This window comes from Pocillopora damicornis, chromosome 2 (genome assembly GCF_964200805.1).
Source record: "Pocillopora damicornis chromosome 2, jaPocDami1.2, whole genome shotgun sequence".
Taxonomy (NCBI): Eukaryota; Metazoa; Cnidaria; class Anthozoa; order Scleractinia; family Pocilloporidae; genus Pocillopora; species Pocillopora damicornis.
The window spans coordinates 4,441,135-4,454,262 of record NC_142671.1 but is presented as its reverse complement, the minus strand read 5'-3'; the positions used below and the strand labels follow the sequence as shown (position 1 = coordinate 4,454,262).

The 13,128-nt window shown below is 37.9% G+C and overlaps 1 protein-coding gene across 1 annotated transcript in view; it reads left to right on the top strand.

Annotated features, from left to right (window-relative positions):
* Nucleotides 1-9,296: 9,296 nt before the first annotated feature.
* LOC149049614 (peroxidasin homolog) overlaps nt 9,297-13,128 on the top strand; it is a 4,876-nt gene continuing 1,044 nt past the window's right edge. Inside the window, exons 1-3 of the mRNA XM_089197398.1 lie at nt 9,297-9,369; nt 10,623-10,910; nt 11,999-12,274. Of these exons, the coding sequence (XP_089053524.1) occupies nt 9,297-9,369; nt 10,623-10,910; nt 11,999-12,274 (637 nt within the window). The remainder of the gene's footprint in view (nt 9,370-10,622; nt 10,911-11,998; nt 12,275-13,128) is intronic.

Here is a 13,128-nt window from a genome sequence, read left to right as displayed (position 1 = left end):
GTATTGAATAGGAAAGTTCCCATTTAATTTTCATGAATATGTGCATCGAGAGATTTCATAGTAAAGACAGGGGATTTCGTTTATTTTCTTGTGAGACTCTCATGTAGATTAAAAAGTCTTTGTCCTGAACCAGTTGATAGAAATTCCGTCTTCGCCAAATTCAATAAAAGTTTATTGGCTACAATCCATAACGATATTTTCCCTTCATTTCAAATCAGTGAGGAAATGTGGATTTTAAGGTGTGATTCCATTCTTTGTCGAGTATAATTAACCTGCTACGTGTCACTGACCCAGTCATAAATTCTTAATTCAATTTTTTTCCCACATTTACTTGTTCAATTTCCTGTTTTCGTGAGACACGGGAGTGGCCTAAAAATTCCGTAAAAGGACAAGACACCGCTTGAGAAGATATAAATACAATATTACGACCATGCAGTTTCTGCAGTTGTTTGTACATGTTGTATTGCTTTACAACCTGGAGTGAGCCGGTGCATCTCATAATGAAGTCCTTAAAAATAACTAATATTTTGCTGCTAGTGAGTCTTTTTGCGTTGATTCAAAGTTTAGCAACAACGAGTACCTCTCCGATGGACTACAAAGATAGACCTAGAAACTGCTTGAAGCGAGGTAAGAGAATAAGTTTATGGCTATTTAGACAGAGAATGTTTTTTTCTTTTGTGAAAACGTTAAACGCCTTTGCCGCTCATGAGAAAAAAGAGGTTTATTCGCAAATTCCGTGAAACGGAGAGAGAGATATCATATGTTTAATTTTTTTGAACCATAGAGTCTGGAACGGGAATTTAAAACACTTTTCGACAATGCATCCTTCTTTTCTTAATCTCCACCCATTTACTTTCCCTCCCCCCCTCACTTTTCTCTATTTCACGCTTTGCCTGTTATTTTCAAAATACCGAAATGAACCTCTCGTCACTTTACCGTTAACTACGGTGCCACTAAATATTTTAATTTCAACAGCTAAGAATTGTGCTGAGCTGCACAAATGCGCTGAAAGAATCAGCGGTGTTTACTCCATCGACCCTGATGGTTCAGGTCCCTTTAAAGTGTATTGTGATCAGACAACAGCAGGTGGGGGATGGACGGTGTTTCAGAGGAGACTAGATGGTTGCTTGGATTTTAACCGCGATTGGGCTGACTACAAGCATGGCTTTGGTAATTTCTTATTGGAGAATATTGGCTCAAATTGGACAAGGTTTATCGCAAAATGAGACGGAAAACAGACTTCGAGTAGATCTGGGAAGAGTTAAGAACAAAGCGGTCTACGCTGAATATTCGTGGTTCGGGATCGGAGACGAGAAAGCCAATTATCAGCTAAACCTCGGCAATATTGCAAGTGAGTCAATCAGCTTCCTTAAGGCAATCATGATAACTGCAGCCACGACAACATCCTCAATAACTAGCATTCGCGGCACTTGCATGTCTCCCAAACGACTTTATTGCGCTTCTTTACTTAACAAGAGCTTTATACTTCAGCATTCGTCGAGATATGAACCAATCCGGAAGTTTATAGAGCACGAAAGATGCGTAAGAGTCGCTCGATTCAAAGCTGAGTGCAACTCGAGCTTCACTATCGATATCGTCATCCTTGAACTTATATTGATATTAATAACTATACCATCACCTTATATATGATTTAAGTGGTATCATAATTTGTTATTGGTATCATTATCGCCGTCTTTGTCATCATAATTACTATTATGTTACTATTATTATTATAATCATTACTGTTACTGTTATTATTATTATTATTATCAATGTTATCGTTGTTGTTGTTGTTGTTATTGTTGGCAGATGCGACTGTCCATGACTCTCTCGAGTATCATAATGGCTCCTCGTTTGGCACCCGGAATAAAGTTAACGAGCACTGTGCCCATAATATATTGGGAGGCTGGTGGTACGTCAACAGTACTGAGTGTGCTGTGTGGTCAAACCTCAATGGCGCTTATCAGCATTGTGGAAAGGAAAACAAGACCACTGCCAGGGTCTGGGCCAAGCAAACTATCCACTGGGGTAATTTAGCTGTCACTGCAAGAGAAAGCGCTCCGATGACAACTGAAATGAAAATTAAACTTGTGGACTTTCCTTAACTCTTTCTTTCGTACATGTATTAGTCCACTTACATGTAGTCAATTACTTCATGAATAAAATGTGATCATTAGACCTACTGTTTATATCAGTTGCGAGGTGAAATCTAGCAATAAAATGTATAGAACAATCCGTTCAGTTATTTGCTTTCTGTAACTTAATATAAATAAAGTGGGCTGCATGACGAACGGATGAATCGACTTGGGAATACGTATCAGTTGTTATTGAGTACATAAAAATCGAGATTGACAAAACGGAAAAAAAAGGGAGAAAGAAAACTGCAACAGTGCAAATCCCTATCAAAAAACTATACTTCGTTTCAGAGAAGGCAATGTCCGGTATTGTGGGCTTGCTCTAAAACAACGGAAGTCTGCGTTTTGTCTGTGCCTTAGCGAATCGGGTATCAAGATCGATCATGATCCTTGATTATCTCCCTGTCAGATCTCTATACCCAAATGAGTCCGATTGATCGCGCGTTCTATACGATTTTATTGGTTTTTTTTTGATAACAGTGAATAGCAAAATATTTTTGATACGAAGTTTAGCATATATTTGTATTCTGTGCGTTTTTGGATCCGTTCAGTAGTAGGTGTCGTATCAAGATGGGCGTGAACTAGTATGCTTTGTAGTCTCTTGGGTCTTTTTTTTTTATTAGTGAGTATTTAAGGGGTGTTTTGTCCTTAATTTTTTCTCTCGGCGTGTTACCAGCACTGATTTAGTTTACGCGGGTTGGAATAAAGTTAGTAACGCCCCATCAACTAGTTGTAGAATTATCGCCGTCAGCGTTGCCATAGTGAAAAACGACGTATCGACGCTCTGATTATAAAGCCAATCATTATTTTCACTTATGAACAAAACCGTGTCGCTCGCTCGCTTGCCGCTCCTCTTGACTGACAAGTAGCACATTTCTAAGAGTTTAGACGCATTTTTCTTTGGAAAGATGGCTTCAAATCAGAATAACCGTCTTCAGAGCCTAGACTCATTAGTATAATAGTTCATAGACGGACAGGAAAATTAAAAAACACCGAGATAAAGACCAAACACCATGTTGCTCTGTTCCACGAATTTCTTGTTTTGAAAGGCGAGACGATACAAATGGACGAATTGACTCCTCAAAAGCTGAACAAGTTTCTTAGCGAGTTCCTTATAACGGTTAGTAGAACTATTTCGACATATTTTCAGGATGTCTCATTTTATTCTATCTAGTTCTGCCTTTTAACAGCATTCTTGCTTGATAATTTAGATGTAAAGTATTTTACAAGGAAGCCACTTCAGTGCAACTCTCGAATTATGGAGCGGCTTGACCGTGCGTTGGTTTCATTGGAAAGAAACTAAAGACATGTTTATCTTTGAGTTCTGTTCGCTTATGAATCTCGGTATGTAGATAATAAATACGTTATTTCGCGTTTAGTTCGCTTGTATGAATTTCATTCACTCGTTGTGTAAAAATCGTACGCGCTCACCAACCGTGGAATAACTTATAAATATGTGTGTATATGTATGTATATGTTTTATATATATATATATATATATATATATATATATATATATATATATATATATATATATATGTATGTATGTATGTATATATATATATATATATATATATATATATATATATATGTATACGTATGTATAGTAGTTCGCCATAGAATTTGGTATAACACCAGAAGATTGTTTGAGCGAATATTGCAGCGGGTAAGAGAGACTTCCCATTCAGTTTTGTTCTCTGGTAAGATTAAAACACAAAACCAGAATTTTCAAAGCTATCCGGTTGCATAGCGAACGAAAAAGTGCGCCCTAGACGGACGATCTATTAGTGTAAGTACTAATGCAGATGGTCGTCATGACCGTGGGAATAAAGTTTGTCTTCAAATTTATCCACAGCTTAGCGGGGTTAAGTGCTAAAATCAGATTAATATTAAAAAAAATCGGTGGCGGTGATTTTTAAGGCCGTCTTGTGGTGACAGACAAGCCTATGTGGAATCCAGTCACCTCGCCACCAAGCAGACTCGCCACCAGCGAACTCGCCACCAAGGAACGATCTCGCCACCAACGTACTCGCCACCAAGCGAAGTCTTCTCGCCACCAACCACCAATAAAGAGATTAGTCGAGGACAGTAGGATGTTCGGCTGATAAGTCTGTACTCAAACTTTATAAACGTATGTTGTCGAAAGCACGTTCGAAACCGATAAGTTTGTTCGCTTGTCTGTACTCAAACTTTATAAACGTCTGTTGCCTATGTATCTTTGGTTAATCCTTAAAGGGTGTCCTTTGATTGACCGTCTCGAATATTCCGTCTCGAGTTTTCCATCTCAAGTATTCCGTCTAGCAGTGAAACCTGGGGAACTTGAGCCGACTTAAAACCTGTGGAAAAATTTCAAAACTGTAGATCAACCCAGTATTGTGGGATTGTCAGAGAAAGATCGATAAAACCAACAAATCACATATTATTGCGATTAGCTCTTGCGACGTTACTTTTCTTTCTCTTTATGTTCGGGAAGAAATATTTAGAAATGGCATAATGATACTAAGTACATTTAGTAAGCGGGATCTTGATCATGATATCCAAATTGTATCAGCATAGTGATGGTCAAAAATCACGTCAAAAAAACAAAAGGTATCTTAAGCAGTCGGCACGGTATCGCCGAGAAAGGAGTAGACTAAAAAATTTAATATGTATTTTTAGTTAGTATTTTGCGCATGGCTGGTTGTGTATATCATATCCTGCGGCGCTATACCTTAGAATTAGGCATTGCGTTTGACCAGCTTTGAATTCAGGATGGAAAATTTTAAGTTTCTATTTTCTATATTGCTTTCTGCCATCAGATCATGCAATGTGGGTGATTCTATCTTGTTGTTTGGCATAGGAAAGCTTAGTAATATGCAACGTTCAAAACGCACGTCGGGTGCTATTGTTCGGCTCATTATATCTCTTGTTTCGCCACGTCTTTTGAATCACCAAGTAGTTGGCCATCAACCTTCCGGTCTTTTATTTGTTAAGGACATGCCAGTTCTACATGAGGGCTATAAAAGCGTTTATAGGGTTTTTATTCTTCGCTCTGGTTTCAACACAGGTCAAGTTTCTAATTTTCTAGGAGCAAAATCAAAGAGTCCCCATCATGTTAGCCATACACTTTAAGCCTCTGCTGCCTCGTCTGTTCTCAGATGAATTATTTCCCTGGGATTCAATGAAGTAAACATGAACAACGTTGCTATAGCGTGGCAGTGACAATGCATCCATCGAACAATACGCAGAGGTTGAAGTGTGTCACAAAAGCGCCTTGTGAGAGCGCAAGTCACTCAAAGTTATCGATTAGGCTAGCCCGTTTGCCCGACCGCTATCATTCAGCAACCGCCTGACATCTCAGTTCCTGAATTCTTGGAGCGAGTCATCACCAAAGTAAGGTTTCATCATTCTCTTGTTTTGATAATTAATCGCAGTGAGCTTAACTCTAAGGAGGGATATCGCATGAAATAAAAGTTATACAAATCTTAAATATAAAAGATGAACAAGAACTAAAAACTCCTCAATTTACATTGTAAATTAAAAGTTGTGGAGTAATAAACAATCAGCTCTTGATCGCATGAAAATCACTTAATTCTCACTTTATGTCATCACCAACAGAATAAAATTTAGTTAATCCATTCCTGAACTTGAATTTCGAAAACGGAAGCTGTAAATCTGATAACATCAAGCTATAACGCATATGTAAAAATGTGCAAATTATGTCATACCCTTTAAGTAGGAAAAGGTCTAATATAGATCGTAGTTTCAATTAATACAATGCTGAGACTTAAAAACTGTCATAGAATCCTCTCTGTTAGTTCTATTTGTGAAAACTCGTTATCAAAGCACTTTGAAATTTATTCTGCATAATGTGATTAGCCTCATTTACATATGTATATATTTCCATAAAGCACGCGCCTTACGTCACAAGAGTACACTGTTGAGATACAATGCACGCAGCTTACGTCATCGGTAGGAGCGCGCGCAATTCAAGATACACTAATAGAAGAAATAAACAATATGGTTGAGTTCTATAAACACCTGGGAATTTTTAAGAACACTCGAGAAGTGCGAGAAGCACTCGCCTTCAGCTCGTGCTTCCCCGCACTTCTCTCGTGTTCTTAAAAATTCCCGCGTGCTCATATCACTAAACAATGCACTTTGCACGTTTTTTTTATTTCTTTAGGAAACTACACTCGTCTTAGAATGCTGGAAACTGTCAGTGTAACTATATGAAAATCATATATAAGAACTGCGGATAAAGAAATGAATATGGAAGCTATGAACTGTGTTACATTATTGATCCTGACTTCGACAGTGATGTAGATCCTCCACATGCGCTTAATAAGAAAAATATAAGAAAATAAATAAATAAATAAATAAATAAACTTTGCATATATTTATTGAAACACGAAATCATATTGAAATCCCTACCACGAGCGTATCTCTCTCTAAAATACACGAAATAACTCATTCAAATGTTTGGCCAAGACCCGGACCTTTATCAGCAGGGAAGTGAAAATAATTTGGCACCGAAAGTCAATCGCATTTCAGAAAAAGTGCAAATTTGAGGTTTAGCCTTCTGCCGAATTCAAATAAATATGGAGCAAATGCCTATGGCTGACTTGATTCCGTAGGCCCCGGTTTCGTCAATATTAATATTTCGTGACACCTATCATTACCGTTGTGCGTCAGCAAGAGAAAAACAACCGGGAGTTTAAGGAAACCACGACGGAAACGGCAACGGGAACGTCACTAAACAAGAGGTTTGATGAGCAGAACAATAGCTGTCCTCGTGCGTCATAAACCTTTGTAACTTTCTTTGCGTTGTCTAGGGAACGTGAAGGACGACGGCGAATTTTTTTGAATTTCTATTTCCAATTTAAAGCTGTGTTCCATATTCAGTGTCGAGATAGATTTTACTGCAACAAATAAACTTAAGACTTTAGAGTATCGCGAGATTCGAGGGTATGATATAAGTTTGTTTTTTAATCGACGTTGTCCACGGCGACAGCAACGAGGACGTAGCTAAACAAAAGATCTAACAGCAGAACAATATTCGTACATTTCGTAGCCGTCCCCTGCAACGTGAAATCATCAAAATTTGGGTGGTATGAGATGGGAAACGCCAAAGGCAAATTGTTTAAGATTCCATTTGGAACTCAACGCCGCTCTCATACGTCATGCTGCGGTTAACTTGTGGCGCCTTAAGAGATGGTAAACACATCCAGTTAGTCAGACGCAAAATTCCAACTTAAAATGTGTCGGCGTCTTCCTTGGCGTTGTCGTTCTAACTGCTCAAGGTCGCTAATGTTTAGCCGGTGGCTGTTTAAATTCGACGGGAAGCAAAATCTTCCCTCTTCCTAGAATAACGTTTTCGAAATTTCTTTTAGGCCAGTTGTAATTAAATGTAATTGACGGTATCAATCGTTCTACACGTAAGCCAAAAAATATATATGCTCAGCTAATATTAATCACGTAGCCGTCAGATATCATATCAATTAGTAGCAAATGTCTAGTTAACAAGGTTATGCGGACTATCTGCACGATTTAGCTTCCATATTTGTACAGGCCGTTACCAAAGTTAGCTTTTTTTATCCTTTTTTTGGTTTATTTTTTTATTTTTTTATTTTAAAGTTAACCTATTCTTAGTCGTGTATATCAGCATGACTATGCATACTAGAAGTCATATTTTTTACAAGTGTGATCCATAAAAATCATGTCCACCTCAAATTTCCTTCATTTCCTTCATTTTCTGTGAATCCATGATCAAAATAAAGATCCAAGTAGGGTGGAAAAGGATTTACTCTATGTCAAGCAATGCTAAAAGAGACTATTTCATTCCTTTGAGTTCCTTGGATACGCAGTCATTCTAAAGGTACACGATTTTTTTCTCCAGCAGCTATTTATTTTACAATTTAGCTAACATCTTAAACCTTCATCGTCTAAACTGGTAAAGAATGAAAGATTCAATGATGATACTAGGTGATATCTTAAGCAGTGATATCACGGCAGTGTCTGTGTCTTTTTCTCAATTTTTCGGTGAAAATCGAAATTGAAAGCAGTCAGAAAGTTGCCGCAGAGAGGCATTGTATTTTAGAATATGAGAAAAAAAGGGAAAGAAAGAGAGAGAAAGTTTGTCGAATACGAGAATGAAAGGGAAAGAAAGAGAGAGAGAGAGAGTTTGTAGAAATAATGTCATAGAATCACGAAGAATGCGTGGAACTGTTGTTGGCAATTATTTCCAAAACTAGAACATTTGCAACATTTTTTCTCCGATATGTTGGAATTCATCTAACTAATTAAACACTTGTTAACTATCAGGCAACTGGTAAACCAAGGGAAGTTAAGATTTTATTGGTATCTGGTGCAGTCAATTAAAAAAAAAGAAAAAGTGGCACCAGAGAAAATGATAGAAATTAACGAAAAAAGAGAATTTTTTATGATAGACCATATGAATGTGTAAAAACTCATCGTTGAAATAAACACCCCACAACAATGGGTTTCGTCATATTTTTGATATAGCTAATGATTCCTTCTGGTTCGCTCTCGTCTCTATGATTTAACAATTTAAAGGAGCTATCCTAAAATCCTGTCTAAAAAAAAAAATTTTACGTAGTTAGAAAAGCGTTTTCTTAAGGTGGCTGTTCCTACCCTGTTAAACTAATCCTGCTCCTTGCTAATTTTTCACACCTTTTTTCCAATTGACAATCCCATTTGCAGGCCTCAGGATACACCTCGACACACATTTCTCAACAGTTCACAATGATGGGTGACTTTTGGCTGGGAGAAGCAACAAAGTGGATGTTGCTACTGACTCTCGCCGGCACTTTATGGAATCCTCCGTTTGTCAAAGGCGAAACGTGCAATTCCAACATTAGAAGTAAGTAGTGAAACCCCATGGTACGAAAAGAATGGCCCTACTATTTTATAATTTTTTTTCCTCATCTTTGTCCTCCCCGGTTGGAATAGAGATAGATAACCATATTTTACTAATATTTTTTTCACGAGCTAGTTTTCTCTATTGTACAGTAAGACCCGTTGTCGTCATCTCTCCAAGTCCAGAAAATGTCAGTTTAGCCGTTGGTGCCTCCATAACTCTGACTTGTAAAGCGGAGCCGAGAACTATAGATGCAGGATATATGAATAGATGGGTCAAGTATATTCAGTGGTACAACCCAAATGGTACAGAGGTTGGAGCAAAATGCCAGCAGCCTTCAAGCATATTTGCGTATAAACGAAAATTCAGCTGCCCGTTGGTGTTTAAAAATCTGACAGAAGACGAATTTGGCCACTATATTTACCAAGCGGGCAATCATTATAGCAAACACTGCACAAGGCAATCATTTGCAATAGTTAAGTATTTCATCATAGCTCGTTTATCAGTCTTTTTTTATTCCTTTTTTTGTTTGTTTGTTTGTTTGCGTGACGTTAAACACCCCACGCCCTTGTTTGGGAAAGGTGAATATCGCGCATTGGGTTTCGCTTGATGGCAAATGTATTTTTATTTCTCGTTTAGTTTTCAAAATGCGAGATGCATAATCGAGTGTAAGTGATAGTTTCGAATAGAGAACCTTGTTCGTCGATATGGGAGTCCAACATTAAGGTAGTGGCTATAACTGACAATTGACTTACAAGACACGGAAGGCAACCTTGAATAATTAAATTTTTGTTTTCATTCTCTCTGACGAAGGGTTAACGCTCGAAACGCTGGCTTTGAAACTCTTTACGGTAGCCAATTTACATTTCAACTCAGTTGAGGATTCCAAATTACCTTGTTGTAATCTCCCACCGACGGAGCACCACAGTTTCTTTAGAAACTTAACCCCTTTATTTATTTTTATTTTTTTGTTTGCTTGTTTGTTTGTTTGTTTATTTAATAAGTTTCCAGAAAAGGAATGATTGAATTAAATGTCAAGAGAATCAATTGACTTTAAGTACTTTGTGACTCATATTTTGTGGAAGAGGAACTGGTTCCAGGCCAAACGTTGCTATTCTGTAGTATTTAAGTCATCTAAGGCCGGAAAATGTAAAGGGAATCCTTTCCTCTCTCTCTCAAATCCCGGTGAACCTTATATCTCCATGGAAAAAAGCGTAAACAGTCAGTTCCCCGTTATCGGCCACTCTCGTAAACGGATGTTTCTACTTACGGACACTTTTCTCAATCCCTTTTTTGCCTCCCGGTTTCTCGTAGACAGACGCTGACACTTTAGAAATTGAAAATGCGAGTTTTCTTTTGTTTGCGATCTCTCGTAAGCGAAACCCCACGGATAAATTATTACTCTAGGCAAACAAAATTTTCTTGACGTTGCAAATCAGCAAAATATGAGTTTCAATTGACAGAGCAACAGAACAGTTGGGATCAGGTTTGTTACATCTCCATTTCTCAGCGGGAAAGCGAGCTGTTGGAGGCAGACAGTTCTACTAACGGGCACTTTTTCCAATTCCCGAGTGTGTCGTCTTAGTGGGAGTTGATTGTATTTATACAAGTGCACACTTTCCCTCCAGGCGCTGCACCAGTTTTTTTAGAGGTTCCAAGGAATCAAAGTGTTTACATAGATTCCAATGTCACTTTCGATTGCAATGCTACTGGTCTTCCCAAGCCAAGTATCTCATGGATCAAGAACGATGATTTTCATACCTTGCAATCCAACTCAAGTGCAAAGGACAAGAAAAGCATCCACAGTGAGCTCTTCATAACGAAAGTGAAGAAGGAGGATTTTGGCGCATTTAAATGTGTGGCAATGAACAGCGTTGGAAAAAAGGTATCATTATCGGCCTTCTTAAGCCCAAAAGGTGAGAAAAAAACTTTCCATTTACGACCCCTCACAAGTTTTAACCATTTATTAACAGTAGAGCGTCCTGTGCGAGATATTAGGTCTCAAGTGCATCAGTTGAATCCTGCTGGGAAATCATCTCCCTAGCTAAGCAACTTTCCGACTTGACTTCCGCTTATTGACTCAGATTAGACCCCATTTTTAATATCTGATCTGCAGTAAGCGACTCACTCTAAGCAGCCTCATAGGCTAAGCATTTTTTTTGCGTCGAAGACGAGAAGTTTTAGCGTGAAAAGGAATATTAATGTTATCGAAATTCAATTAAAATGTACAGCTAAATACTAAGACTGTGCGCTGATTTTTATTCTCTATTCAGTTTCCCTTTCTCTGCCTTTTCGGTAAAATAATTCTTCCACGTACGTTTCGGATTTCTCATATTTTACAAAACTACTCCCTTCTATTGAGTTTCCCACACATTGTCAAATACCAGAATAAACATGTTTTTTGTTATTCTGGAGATACCCATATACCTGAGTTAGTTGAACATCCAGTAAACCGAAGTGCCTTGATTAATTCCACCGTAACTTTTAATCGTGCTGCTAACGGTCTTCCGAGGCCAACAACTCAGTGGATGAGGGACAATAATTTATATCCTCTAAAATACTCAGAGCATGTCTTGTTCAAGACGACAAAAACAACCGCTTAAAATAACAAATGTACAGAAGGAAGATTATGGAAAATGTAAGTGCATTGCAAAGAACGTCGTTGGTGAAAAAGAATCAGGAGTCGCCATCCTTATGTGGCGACCCGGTTTAGTTTGTGTCTAGGACTTGACTTCATCCATGTGGAAACAAGGTAGAAAATATTTTTTAAAGATCTCCATGACAAGGACATGATTTTTCAAATAGAGGAAATTCACTTGGCTCTGTACTAATTGCTAAAATAGTCTCATTGAAACATGAGCTATGATTACTACTAAGGTTATGCCTCTTGAGTCAACGCGAATGGAGAGAGTGTCACATTTGCTCCGCTTGCTCTATTATTACAGATGCTTTCCGAACATAGCATCCATTTCTCCTCACCTTTTAATTGTATTTTTTTTTACAGAAAAGCGAGAAGGCCTAAAAAATGAAAGTAATTCAGTTAGTTCCAACGGAATATTCAGCCTCACTGCCACCTGTCATTCCAAGCCAAACAAGAACAGTGATTCAAATGTTTCAAAAGGCAATTCAAGGGTGAAGGTCATTGTAACTTCAGATGCCCCAGAATGCCACAGCATACTAAGCATAAAGCTTATAAACGAGAAGACGAACAAAGATGAAGGTACATATCAATGCCGAACAGCTGGAAAGGCAAAACTGGCCTCTTTACACGCAGAGGAAGGCAAGTTCTTGAAGTCATAGGAACATTTCAAATTGTCCTTTTGAAAAATATATATCGATCTCACTAAAATTTAAATACAGGCCATGTAATAAAACGTATAAATTCCCGTTCAAAACACTGTGAGTCAACATTTTCAAACTTCTTTCGCTGCAGCTCACACAATGGGACTGAGTCGGCAAGACTTAAATACATTTTTGCGATCACCTTGCCTTAATATTCTTCATGCATGCGCGTCGTAATTGACTATCATAGTAATATTTGCCATGCTAAACTGTACTTATAATTAGTATATCATACCATTACAGTTTCCTCCAATATGATTGGTGGATGAGCTGCCTTAATTTTTACAACTTCATATTGTTGTAAGCGGAGAGTTGGTCGTAATCGGACACTGGTAATCAAACAGTTACATCAGCCAATCAAATTGAGCAAGCTCAAATAAATCCATCAATAACAGAATTGATTACAGTAACCATAGAAATGGCATGCCATCCAAAGCTGAGGGTTCAAAAAATATTGGAAGCTGTCTTTAGAGCACTTTAGTTTTTATCTTTTTCAAAATTGTAATGGCTAAGTGATTAACGATTGGAATCAGAAGTTCTTATAATAAATAAATTTTGCTTTCCTCGGATATTTTAGTTGTTACAATTAATTGACAACGAGATGTCGTCTCATCCCATGCGGTCAGTAATCATAATTGTCGGCAAATCGGACTCGCTTTTCACGGTCGTCCAATTTGGTTAATCACTCGTATGGTCACTAACCTAATTGGACTACGCACGGTCTTTTTTTTTAATCAGTACGACGAAAGATGTTGGCCATCAAAGTCTTTTAAGTTTTAGTTTGATTTTTCG